The sequence below is a fragment of the Squalius cephalus genome (genome assembly GCF_949319135.1).
Source record: "Squalius cephalus genome assembly, chromosome: 19".
Taxonomy (NCBI): domain Eukaryota; kingdom Metazoa; phylum Chordata; class Actinopteri; order Cypriniformes; family Leuciscidae; genus Squalius; species Squalius cephalus.
The window spans coordinates 27,507,954-27,521,241 of record NC_137140.1 but is presented as its reverse complement, the minus strand read 5'-3'; the positions used below and the strand labels follow the sequence as shown (position 1 = coordinate 27,521,241).

At 36.3% G+C, this 13,288-nt stretch overlaps 1 protein-coding gene and 1 long non-coding RNA gene across 3 annotated transcripts; one reads left to right on the top strand and one right to left on the bottom strand.

Moving 5' to 3' along the window:
* The first annotated feature begins 741 nt into the window (after positions 1-741).
* On the top strand, positions 742-3,319 carry LOC307146934. Its single transcript, XR_013819190.1, has 3 exons — positions 742-850; positions 2,471-2,622; positions 3,187-3,319. It is a non-coding gene; the product is annotated as an uncharacterized lncRNA (long non-coding RNA).
* Positions 2,373-11,105, bottom strand: mfsd13a (major facilitator superfamily domain containing 13A). 2 transcript variants are annotated; one of them, XM_079851300.1, is made up of 9 exons: positions 10,978-11,105; positions 7,826-8,068; positions 7,634-7,713; positions 7,099-7,548; positions 5,889-6,009; positions 5,698-5,794; positions 5,385-5,556; positions 3,208-3,401; positions 2,373-2,711 (listed from the first exon to the last, which is right to left on the bottom strand). In XM_079851300.1, the coding sequence occupies exons 2-9, from the start codon at positions 7,988-7,990 to the stop codon at positions 2,476-2,478; spliced, it is 1,515 nt and encodes a 504-aa protein (XP_079707426.1). In that variant the 5' UTR covers positions 7,991-8,068; positions 10,978-11,105; the 3' UTR covers positions 2,373-2,475. The 2 variants fall into 2 exon arrangements, with proteins under 2 accessions (XP_079707426.1, XP_079707427.1); XM_079851301.1 differs by lacking the exon at positions 10,978-11,105 and adding an exon at positions 10,733-10,750.
* Positions 11,106-13,288: the final 2,183 nt, after the last annotated feature.

Genomic DNA, 13,288 nt, shown 5'->3' with positions numbered 1-13,288 from the left:
ATGCAAAAAGGAGGTGCTTCGAGCCACTAGGCGGGGCTTTGTTTAAAAGGGCAACTGCGATGGGGAATATTGATTCAGCCCAGTGACTCGAATCTTTTGAACAAATTCACTAAAAAGAATCATACACTTCAGTAATCAGTGTTTTTATGCCATATTTACCAGAAGTCGGCGACCAGCTGCGAGTGTCTTTTTGTGTATTATGATTTATGAGGCAAATTGTTCACAAGTCTTATCATTTATTACCATTTGCGTGTCTAGAGGGGGTTTCATAAGGAAGAGAAAATATGAGACAGTGTTCGGAAGTGAATGAGAACGAATCATTCAAAAGATTCGATTAAAAAACAATGATTCGTTCATTAACAAAAAAACATCCCTGGCTAACTCTGTTCTGAGTGTGATGTGAAAATAGTTTTATATGTACACAAGTATGAACCCACCCAAAAAATATAAATAATTATGAACCCACCCTTATTAATTAGCCTACCAGCTAACATAATGGCGAAATGACAGGTCATTGTTATCTTGTTTTATTGATCAGAAAACCTGTTAGGCTGTCAATAATTGTATTTTTTTTTATTTTTGAGAGACCTTAATTATCACAGAAAAGATCGATATTTTCAACCCATACCCAGCTTTACATTTCCATTCCATTGATTGAATAGCTTTCATTGACTGGGTTGCCCTTTTAAGAGGAGCTTCGTCATAACCAAAAACATGATCAGTTCAGGGAATTATGTGAAAGGGGGGGATAACGGGGATTTCTTACTCGAGCTGTAATGACACGAAGTTGTTCAATTCGCTGACATAATCCAGTCCTTCCCACATAGGAAACTACTCAAACATCCGACAGGTGACGTACACACAGTACAGGAAAAAGAGTCACATTCAGAATCTCTGAGTCCTAGTGTTTTTGAGGGGAGGACGACGAGAACTTGCTCTAATACTGTACATGTGAGCAACATAATCATAATTTGCAATTAACTATGCTATATCTCACAGTCTTCTAGACAAAGGGACAGAAAGCTGAAATCTCTAGAGGCTTCTTTTCTGTATGTGTCCTCATGGGAACCAATTATACAAAAGTAATTTGAAACCTGCACCTACCTAGCTTCATTTTGGTGGATCATTCAGACATTTATATAGTATACACCAGGTGTATGCACATTGGTTTTGCTATTATAATTTATAATGTATGTAAAATGTGTTAAATGGCTAAATCAGGGTAACAATGTATGAACTGAATCTTTTAAAAGGTTTGGTTGTAGGCCTGTACAAATGATTATATTTTAGAGTTTAAATTGGTCAATGCTGAATCAGTAACTACTTAAATACAAGAACATCACATAAAGACATTAATGTTATAAAACATTTATTTGCAAGCAAAATGATTTGAACAGTGAGCAAAAGCACTAAAACTCATATATCCTAATAACTCACATTTCCTAAAATAAATAACCATAAAATACGACAAAAATATCAGATGTGCCCGCTGTGCATCAACCAGTAGTTGATAAACAGAAAATGTAACCATCTAAGGACTAAAATATTAAGACGTGTCTTCTTGTTCATTTTTTTTTTTTTTCAGTCTTTACGAAAAGTTAAGAATATAAATTTGTCAATAAAAAATTTAATTTGGAAAACCCTTATAAAAAACTATTTCGGTAACTTTTAAATTTTAACGTCAAATTGGCCAAGGAATTAATTGCTTCTCATCAGTCAAATTGACAACTCTGCTTGTAAAACACAAAAATAAAGTGAATTTGGACATTTGGTACAAAAATAAGTTAGTTATACATGCTAGTACAACAAATTTACGTTCATGTGAACTATAATATACATACTTTTTCAGTAATGATAATCATCGATAGCAATGAGTAATTGAATGAATTTCAAAAAGTCATATAAAACAGATGTTACTAGCCACAAAAAAAAAACTTTAACAGCTGGCCGAATTACAAAGACAATGTATTTTTGTTTCAAAGTCCTGAAAGTATTAAAAACACCACAAATATCTATGCAATTCCATATCATGTATCCCTGGAATGCCACTGAACACTTAGTGTAAACATGCCCTTTCTCAGAACACAGTGGGTTTTTTTTTCTTTACATATAGTTAAAACATACAGTCAAGGGAGATGTGATTAGATTTGGCTTGATTATCAACCCATATAACTATACACTGAAACTTCAGAACAGATGGTTTGGGTGGCAGTACTGTTCATTATGGTCCCAAACCACTAGATTGTTCAAACTGTCCTTTCATATTTGGTCACATACTCAATATAAATACCCAATCGTTAGCAAACATAGCAAATTAAGGCAAGTTTCAATAAGATGGGACCTACATTCTCTCTTAAGTGTATTTTGCAGTATTTGGCGTCACCATTCTCCATTCAGGGCCTGTTGGCAGAATGCCTGGGCTTGGGGAATGTCCATGACTCATCTCTCCTTCCTCTTCCCCTCCCTATAGGAGTATTAGATAGCCTTGACATCAATGAGGTGGCTGTGTTGGGCACCTTGCCTCAGGGACTTGATGTTTTGCAGCCTTCGCCCATGCAGAGTGAAGCGAGACCACGCCAGCAGCTGCAGAAGGGCACAGGAAATGGGCACAAACACCAACAGGTAAAAGCAACCCTGACGCAGTGGCACAGGGAAAGAAGGAGCTGCAATCGGTGCTTCTGCCACTGAGTTCCTCTCGAAGATGTCATATCCTGGAAAAAGATAGGGGAAATGATGACAATTGAAGATACATTTCCATTAAAAGTTTGAGTTTTTTAATCTTAGACATGTATTTTATTCAGGATGCATTAAATTGATCCAAAGATCAAATCAGTTAAGACACTTACAATGTTACAAAAGATTCAAATAAAACATTTTTTTTTATTCATGAACAATTATTATCATGGTTTCCACCAAAATATTAAGCAGCACAACGTATTTAAACTGTTAATACTAAGAAATTATATTAGAATGATTTCTAAAGGATCATCTAACACTGAAGACTGGAGTGAATCGCAATAATGTTACTGTTTTTTTGATCAAATAAATGCAGCCTGGGTGAGCCACTTGATTTAATATTTTGCCATCTAATTTAAAATGTAAAATGCATGAGAGAGATTCTTTGTTGTCGCATCTGCTAAATGATTAAATGTGAATTATTAAATGTGATTATTGCTTGCAATGCAGGTTTATTCACAGCACACACACCTGTGTAGAGACACAGCAACCAGGTACCAATGAGAGGGGCAAAGGTCTGACCAGGCTTGGTTACCAAGGCAACCATGCCAAAGAGCAGGGCAGAAGCTGCTTGTTGCCGGTGGTTCAACACAAAGTCCTCATCCACTAGGTCTGTGATCACCAGGTTCAGAAGTTTACAAGTGCCCTCAGTGAAGACGCGATTACTACGGAGAGATTCAAAACAACACAATAAAATAATAAAATAGATAAAAGACAATGCTGATGAAAGATTATTGAATCTGTTCTCAGAGGCTAATGTGCATCTTTTTATTAATTAATCGGTGTTAATCTTATCAACTTAATAAATGGAAAAAATGTTTGTTTTTTGTCAAAGATAAAGAATAGCACAAAAAAAGACAAAAAAGAGAAATGCACATTATCACAATTAACAGATTAAGATTAAGATTTTAATTAAATACTCTAAATAGCTAATACTTAATTTGCAATCTGCCAAGTGTTCCCTAAAAGGAGACCAAACTTAAGTCTGCACGTATTACTCCACTTCACAAGGGAGGTGATGTACTTGATCTTCATCATGTTCTCTATCTAAAGTTTCGGGAAAAAATCTATAAACAACTTTTTAAATTATTTATGCATTAATAATATTTTATCACCATTTCAATCTGGTCTCAGGACCAATCATTCTACCACTACTGCTTTACTTAAGTTTACTAATGATGTGTTCTCAACTGCAGATGATGGTGAACTCACAGGTGCAATTTTTCTTGATTTATCTAAAGCTTTTGATTTAGTTGATCGATATTTACTTTTAGACAAACTCCATGTTTTTGGTCTTTCTGAAAAGTTAGTTATGTGGTTTAATTCATACCTGCATAATAGAAAACAATGTGTAGTATTAAATGGGAATAAATCTGATTTTCTGGTTCAACCAAGAGGTACCCCAAGGCTCAATATTGGGACCACTTCTTTTTCCCAATTTACCTTTAATTTTAAAAAACTGAAATGTTCAACTTTATGCTGATGACACTGTTATAGATGTATATAATTCTGATATCTCACAAATTCAACTATCTCTTCAGTATGATTTTAATACTTTAACAAGATTGGCTTTTGGATTAACGAGTGCTTAATAATAGTCTTGTATTATGATGTTTGGTTATAGACAGAAACTTAAATCCAAAATTTGTTCTTGTGTAGTATCATGTAAAGACGGTACTCCTTTGCGTAAAGTTGATATTTTTAAATACCTTGGTATATGGCTTGATTCTGAACTTTCCTTTAAATTACATATTAATCATATTTTACATAAAATCTATTTTCAAATTAGTATTTTACATCCATCTCAAAATAGGAAGAAATTCATAAGAAACTTGTTTCTCAACTTATATGTCCAATCATTGATTGTGATTGTGATGTTGTTTATCAAACTGCATCAAAATTAGATCTTATTCCACTTAATACAGTATATAATAGACTTCACAGATTTGTTTTGGGATTATCTTTTTTTACTCCTCACTGTACAATGTATGATGCACTTCAGTGTCCATCTCTGCATTTAAGATGACATATTCATTGGAATTTATTTTCAAATGTATTTATTTTAAATATCCTAGTTGTTTACAACAATATTTTGTACCTTTCTCTTTAAATTATCAAGTTAGACACACTGTCCAAACTTTTTTTTTTGTTCCTCGGGTAAAAAACATTTTTTTGGTAAAACAGCTTTTATGTTTAAAGCCCCAATAGACTGGGATAATTTACCTGCGGATATTCAATCTATTACATCATTTAGGATGTTTAAACAAACATAATCATCTCATTTTGTGTTGGACTGTACATGCTATCATTGAAGGTGTCACTGTTTATATTTCTTTATATATTTGTGGTTTATATTTTATGTTCATTTACAATTAGATTCATTGATGCGTATACTTTGTTGTATATTTTTTATCATTTAAACTTTGTGGTGTTATTTTTCAATTAATGTTTGTGCTGTTGTTTGGTTTGTTGATGTATTGTTAATTTGTATTTTGTTTTTGTTATGTAGTGAATGTGTTACGCTGTATGTTGGGACCCCCTCGAAAATGAGATGGTGCATCTCATGGGGTTAATCCTAATAAATACATTTAAAATATAAACTTTGAACTTCTGCAAATGGAAGGGCTTGTAAGAAGCTCATTTCACACCTAGCAATAAAGATGCAGAGCAGGTACACCTGGTCCGCCCCGGCTAGAAGCATGGCTATGCTGAGGCCCAGCTTTAAGAGGAAGAGCCAGCGGACAACCTGGTAGACACCCAGTCTTTGGCACAGCGTCAAGAAGTAGAGATTGTTCAGATGAGGTGCAATGTAAGAAAAGCCTGTGTCACAGGAAAATAGAGAATAAGTAAAATACAAATACAAACGGAAATCATAACCTCACAATAGGTTCCCACAAGCAGGTATACATAGCCAGCATTGTTGATGTGCTGTGGCCATGTGAATGATTTCTTCTCTCTTACCCAGCAGGAAGGAACCGGTGGAGGCAGAGATACGGTCTGACAGGAGGTGCTCCAAAAACAGAGGAAAGAAATTGTTGTTGAAATGGCAGTGGAATACCTGCGGATGGAAGAGGAATATATATATAAAAATCGGTTCTCTAATTGGATGATTTTAGACAATACCACTTTAACTTTTAAGTTTTTACATTTACCTGTACAAGGTTCATAGAGACAAACCACATAAAGTTCTTGTGACATGACAGCTGCTTTAGATATTCTCCAAGAGTGACTGGCTTCCCAGGTGAGGTAAAAGGAGCTTGACCGACACTCAGTCTATAAGAACGTCAAGGAGGATGGGCAATCCAATGGGAGGAAACAAAAGAAAAAAAAGTTAGAGAAATTCTTAAAATAAAAAAATACATATAATAAAAAGATGACAAATTCTGATTGGATGAGCAATGAGCATCTATGTTAAAGTTGCAGTAAGCGATTTTTGAAAAACGCTGTTGAAATGTGGATCACCAAAACACACGTGTAGCCAATCAGCAGAAAGGGGTGCGTATACACTCATGATGGGGGAGGAGAGAGAGCTCAGTGCACACGACAGACATTAGCAGAACGACTATAGAAAGAGAGAGATGGCAGAGAAAATACAAAAGAGGAAAAGGCCAGAGGAATATAACTTTAAAAAGAAGGGTTACAATCAGGCAAGACCCACATTTAATATCAGAGAAGCTTTCCAGCACTGAAGAGCTTTCCAGTACTGAATTATCATAGTAACACAAATTGCTTTCACTTATTGATGACACACCCTCAGGCGCCAGGCACATCGGCAGATTCCGCCATAGTCGTTGCCTGTGTGTGTTGCATGCATAGCGTGTACGTGAACGTAGGGGCGGATGCATCAAAATAGGGGTGCGATCCTTTAGGGTTGGGGCGTGGTTGTTTTAGTGATTTCAAATACCAGAAAATCGCTTACTGCACCTTTAATAAAACTCTCTACCTGCAACCATAAATAGTCTACAGCTAAGCTAATTGTCTATCTATAAACTTTGTTTCAATGTTAGCATTTCACAGTGCTGAAATTTGTAGTCCAGCAACTCTAAGTTTAGATATTCTGTAAAATAACTCCTTTTATGTATCATCAAAGAAAATAATATAGGTTGGAAACATTTGTGGTTGAGTAAATGATGCCAAAAGTAATCATTTTAAAGAGTCAAATATTCCTTGAATAAAGAAGCTGGGAACAAATACTGCATGTTCATATCCAGCGCTATCAACATCCCTTCCTTGAGCGAGGCAGTTAACCCCAGGTTGCTCCACGGGGACCGGCTCTGCAATTAGTGTGGTGTAAATTGCCTCAGATGAAAGTAACTGCTAAACGACAAGTAATATTTAGCACTGAAAAACAATAACTCTTACTCAGCAAGTGCTTGGCTCTCGTTCTTGCGTAGAAGGATTTCGTTCTGAAACCGGTGCTGCAGGAGACGTGAAACAATGTAAAAGCCTAGCATTGAGAGAGCGGCTAGAGTCACACAGAAGAGCCTGAAGGAGTAAAAGTCTTCCTTGTTCCAGAAGGAGTAAGAGAGGAAAACGGACAGCGAGCCCATCGCACTGAACAAGGAACTGTGGAAGTTGAGGCGCGTGCGGTCATGTGCAGATACGGCCAGATCAGCCAGGAGGGCGTTGTGGTTGAGGTCGACCACCGTGAGGAAGCCATCGTAAAGGCACAGGCAGATGAGGAACTGCAGTCCAGGCCAGGTCCAGGACACCCAGAAGGCCAGGAACGAGAGGGCAAAGAGAGGCCCGCTACGAGATAGTGCCTTCAGACGCTTCAAAACCACCTCTGGGGATGTAATCTGGGACCCAGACCTGAGCAATCAAACACAGTGAGATTCATTAGATATGTACTCGTCCTATCGAACTGTGGATTTCCAGTTCCAGTGAATAATCTTACTGTGGAGAGCTCAGGAACGAGCGGTCACTCAGCCAGCCAAAGAGAGGGTCGTTTAGGCTATTCCATATCAGAAACACAGTCTATGGAAAAAGAAACAACGAAATGAACAAAACAAAACCACAAATGGTCTCATATTCAGTTAATAAATAATTGACAATTGAAATTGACAGATACTATATAAAATAAACCTACCTCTCCCACCCAAAACGATAACTTGTCGATCTTGTAAACAGACACAAAGGTCTCCACGTAATACAGTAAGAAGACGTTGTGGAGAATGGAGACGAACAGAGCCAGGGAGCCATAGAGCATAGCTGTTGAGATGCCCTGGCAGAGGCCCCATACCCTCCTTCCCATCCTTTGCTTCTTCTCTCCCACGCAGCACTCTACACGTCCCACAGGCGGAGCAGGGTGGGGTCATCGCTCCATCCGCTCCTGCAAACAGACAGACACCAACACAAACCGACCAGTTCAAAACCATGCAGTCTATTATTCAGTGAAATATGAGGCTGGGTAATGTCTGTCGGCTGATTTTAGTTTGGAAATGACCATTATTTGAATTAGATTCAGAGAGCATAATTGGACAATGGCCAAGCCAATGAGAAAACTGAGCATCTGTACTACATTATCAAGTGGCTTTGGCTTCATTTGAATGATTCAGCACTTTGCTTGATATGAATCTGGAAAACCAGGCTAACACGAAACCTTCTTCTGAGCTAAAATATTAACAACGTGGGGGAAAGCTGGGAGAAAAACAGGACCAAAGATGAATCACAGCTTTTACAAAGTTAGTCACGGAAATTGTGGTGGTTATTTTTATATGAAATTATAATTAATTTTTTTTCAATACAAGTTCATTCTCAAATCAAAAAAAGAATGGGAAAATACCACGGTGAAAAGATCTCTTAAAAAAGGGCTTCCGTTATGTTTCCATGGAGAGTGTTATGGGGAATTAGCGATGAAAGCAGCCAATTTTCCATATCCATAATAACAAAAACAGCCTGGACTTCTTCACAGAGTGTCGTGTGAGCAGTTATTCAGTACTTTTCCGGTCACACCTCCATATTGTGCCTGTAAAAACGATTTCTAACAGGAAAAAATATGATAAATCCCAGTGTGAATTCTAATTGCACATGAACCTTAGATTTTAATGAGCTGGATGATCTCATCCCAGCTTCAAAGCTGACGATAACAAACACTGTTATTTAGTCCAGAGATTTCTCAGGGGTGAATGAGAGATGTAACCTGAGCACCATTAGTGTAGGCTGAGGCCTGTGTTCGCTATCAAATATTGAACAGTTTCCAATAGTGCGGAGAAGTCATGTGAATTTCCTAACACACAGGGAATCCGTCATTGCTTTAAAGCCAGACATCCGTGACAAGCGCTATATAAATAAACTTGACAACCTTTCGCAAATATCACTAACCTTACTTTGGGACACATGGCATATCAAAAGGCAAATTAAATTGCTTTCTGGCTTCGTTCTGATAGGCAGCGCACCTGATGTTCACTGTGCAAGCTCACACAAGTCATGGAATTATTTGAAAGCCCTTGTTCTTATAGTTAAAGCAACATTAAAAATAACCTTGCCCCCCAGCTCTTTGAGAGAACAATAGATTACAGTTCTGGGCGGCTAAACTACCCTAAACATATGATTTCTAAGCAGTGAAGCAAAACGCACCTCACTGGATCGAATTGCACACAGTGATTCTCATCTCATCTCTGAAGGACAGGTGGCTGCTTCCCAACAGATTCAATTCAGCAATCTTTGATCCAACACGAGATCAAGTGCCATGGAGCAAAACACCAACATTTTGGCAGTGCTGTGTTACAGTGACAGGTTGCCCACCTGTGTCTGTTCTCCAGAGCAACAGGATGCGTGGGAACTATTCTTATTTACAGACCGTAACATTCAGTTCACACTCTTTTAACACAAATGCTTTGATGTACATAAAACCAACAGTCAAACAGCTACTTTTCAAAGAACTCTCTTTCTTGTATTCAGTCAGCACAAAGATGTTAATTTCCATAGCCAATTTAAAATGGCCATTAGGGTGGAATAAGACATCTTAAGGTGGAATAAGACATCTTAAAACCCCAAAAAGTGATGTATATTTATTAATTCATGGGCACAATAATTAATTTAGAATGGAGGCAGAATATATTTATTAAAGTATAGTTAGTTATAGTTCATTTAAAGACAAACTTAAAATATATATATTAAAACAAATTAAGGACGTAACAATGACTAAATTAAGATGGCACTATTCTACTCAATTATAGATTGACAAAAAAAAGTTAACATATTTATATAAATTGATAAGTACTTAATATTTCAATATATTAAAACATTTTTTTGTTTTAATCAATTATAGGTTGACAAAAAAGTAGCAATATATGGAAATATAAGTACTTAATATTTCAATATATTAAACTTTTTTTTTTTTTTTTTTGTTAACCTATTGAGTAGAATGGAGCCATCTGAATTTAGTCATTGTTGCGTCCTTAATTTGTTTTTAAAATATCTATTTTAAGTTTGTATTTAATCACCATTAAAAAAAATAATAATAATAAATAAATAAATAAATTGTAGCCTGTGTTCCATATCATATGAATGCAACTAATAATCATTTCTAAACATGTACTCCATCTTCCCCTATTACGAAACTTAATTAATTAGCTCTTTTAAAAGAGACCATGATCACACTATCAGGTTCCTGACACCTGTAAGTAAATACTAAATATCCATACATATCCAATATTAGTGACCAACCGAAACACGGATACGTCAAAAGGGCAAATGAAAATGAAAATACTGGAATGTTATGACAATGACTGCTTTAACTCGACGATTATGCTTTGATATTTAGATTTAATATTTCTGAATAATTGTTTAGAACACATTCCATAACCGAATGTTTTCGTCTTGACTGATATAGTCTTACATTATCATGGGCATAATGATACAGTGTTTCACTAGTAACGTTAGATTACTAGGGCTAGCCGCTCACATTAGCGACTTCACTCATTGTAATTCACCACGCTGAGTTAAGATAAGATTGTTTGAATTTTATGAGCTGAAGGAAAATCACACATACCCTACCTCCTCAAACTATGAGTTTGATCTGAGACGTCAAACTTTAAACCTAAAATAACCCTTTAAACTACTAATCCTGTTCTGAGTTAAGGTCGCTAGCAGGCTATCCGCTTTCATATCAAGCAATGCGACGTGTATCAAGTCACAGCCCGCAGACAGACACTTAACCAGTCCAGTTATATCAGAGAACACAATAATATCAGTCGATCATATGATTTTTAGATCGTTAGGTTGTTGGACCCTTACCATGTGGAGTTCATGTCAAAGCTGCAGTCACCTGATGATCAAAACAGACGCTATAAACGTTTCTAGAGTTCACAGTTGTATCGAAACATGTCATGTGTTGGATGAGGAAGCCCGTGACGTCACGACAATCCCTCCTCCTCCTCCCCATTACTCCAGCTGCCATCTGTACACGTACACACAAACAGACAGGCACGCACTCATTTGGTACATTTCACATTATTCTGACTAGCAGTAAAGTTTGTAACATAATTAAGGAGGAAATGCATGAATGCAAATTTCCAAAGCACTAAAAGGCTGATACTGGCACGTTTTCTTCTTGTATGGTCACGTGAGCAAGTGGTCTAAAGCTGAGGTCTATTTCAAACAAACCAAATTAAATTTAGATTATATATTGATGATTGATATATTGATGCATAATATCCATTCAAACAATAAGAATTCACTATAGTCCTTCAATCTGTGTTGTAGAACAATGCTTATAGTAAGAAGCTAAGCTACATATGCTCGACTAAAAAAAACTATTGAACATGTTAACATTTCTATTATATCATGTTATATATATTATATCAATTCTATTATAACATTATTTGTTTTTATGGGAACCTTCTAACAATTATTTGAAAAGAAAAATGAAGATATCATGAAAAAATATATCTTCCACAATTTAAATAAATATTTAAAACGTATTATACCCAGAGCCGGACAGTAACAGAGTACATTTACTTGAGTACAGTACTTAAGTACAATTTTGAGGGATCTGTACTTTACTCGAGTATCATTTTTGGGGAGTACTCATGACTTTACTCAAGTACATGTGAGAGGCAAATATTGTACTCTTTACTCCACTACATTTCTATCCATAACTGTGAGTACCCGTTACTTCTTCTAAAAAAAAAAGGAAAAAATAAACATCTCGGACACCCTCAATTTGTTGTTTCCCTCTCAAATGTGATTGGATTGTGCAGGCGCCACTGATTGGGACAGCCTATCACCTTCAGCTTTCCGCCAAAGTCAACTCCATGGTCAGATTTAGATAAGAGACGAAACCATGGACTAAACAATGGATGAAGACGCAGCAGGTCCATCCCGGGAGCGATATTTTTTTTCCCAGGATGGTAGGGGAAGACTCATGAATATTCATTAGGGAAGTCATCCCTGATTGGTCTTAACCCCAGTGACGGGTAGGTTTAGGGGCGGGGTTAGGGAGGTCATAAGACCCCCAGTGACGGGTAGGTTTAGGGGCGGGGTTAGGGAGGTCATAAGACCCCCAGTGACGGGTAGGTTTAGGGGCGGGGTTAGGGAGGTCATAAGACCCCCAGTGACGGGTAGGTTTAGGGGCGGGGTTAGGGAGGTCATAAGACCCCCAGTGACGGGTAGGTTTAGGGGTGGGGTTAGGGGTAGGTCATCAGACCAATCAGGGATGACTTCCCTAATGAATATTCATGAGTTTTCCCCTACCATCCTGGGAAAAAAAATATCGCATCCTGGAAATGTTCCAAGCCGTGGCCCACCTCGCCAGACTATTTCAATTTTCTGAACAAGTTAATGATAGTTTTCGCTTCAAATGTTTGCTGTGTTTACCAATGCAAGCACTGTGGCAGTAGTAATGCAATATTTACAAAATGTACTCTTGTACTCTTGATACTCAAGTACTTTTAAAAACAAGTACTTTAGTACTTTTACTTAAGTAGACATCTGACTGTAGTACTTTTACTTGTACTTGAGTAAAATTTAGCAAGGGGTATCTGTACTTTTACTCAAGTAATGAAGCTGTGTACTCTGTCCGCCTCTGATTATACCACAATATTTCAAATGCACCACATAGCAAATTTTAAACAGTTTAAAGTTTAAACATTTCTGAAATGGCAATACTGGAAATGATGTTTACAAAAACATTGTTTTGGACAACAGCAACTGGAATTAATTAAGAAGATACGACTTTTTGTTTAAAAATATCAACTTTTTGTTTAAAAACGTATCTATTGTGTTTATTTGTTTATCTAACAGATATAGACCGAGCACAAATATGATTTTGGAATTTTATTTTGGCAGACAGAATTCACAAAAAAAAAACTGTTCTAATTTAAGAGGGGTTTGAAACCAACATTCAGAAGCCACTTCTAAAAAAAAAAAAAAAAAAAAAATAAATAAATAAATAAAAAGCTTTTTTTTTTTTTTTTTACTTGTGAGATTTTTTATTTGAATTCTAAGTTTAAGTTGAATAATTTTGTTATGTGCTTTTCATTATTTTAACTATGTCTATATATATATATATATATATATATTTTTTTTTTTATTAAACACACTTATT

Bases quoted from the DNA above. Each gene is read 5' to 3' on its own strand.
- mfsd13a (XM_079851300.1), bottom strand. From the start codon at position 7,990: ATGGGAAGGAGGGTATGGGGCCTCTGCCAGGGCATCTCAACAGCTATG. The intron at 6,010-7,098 runs GTAAGAGTTATT...ACGTTCTTATAG, and splicing joins GAGAGCCAAGCACTTGCTGA to ACTGAGTGTCGGTCAAGCTC. The intron at 5,557-5,697 runs GTAAGAGAGAAG...CCTGTGACACAG, and splicing joins CACCGGTTCCTTCCTGCTGG to GCTTTTCTTACATTGCACCT.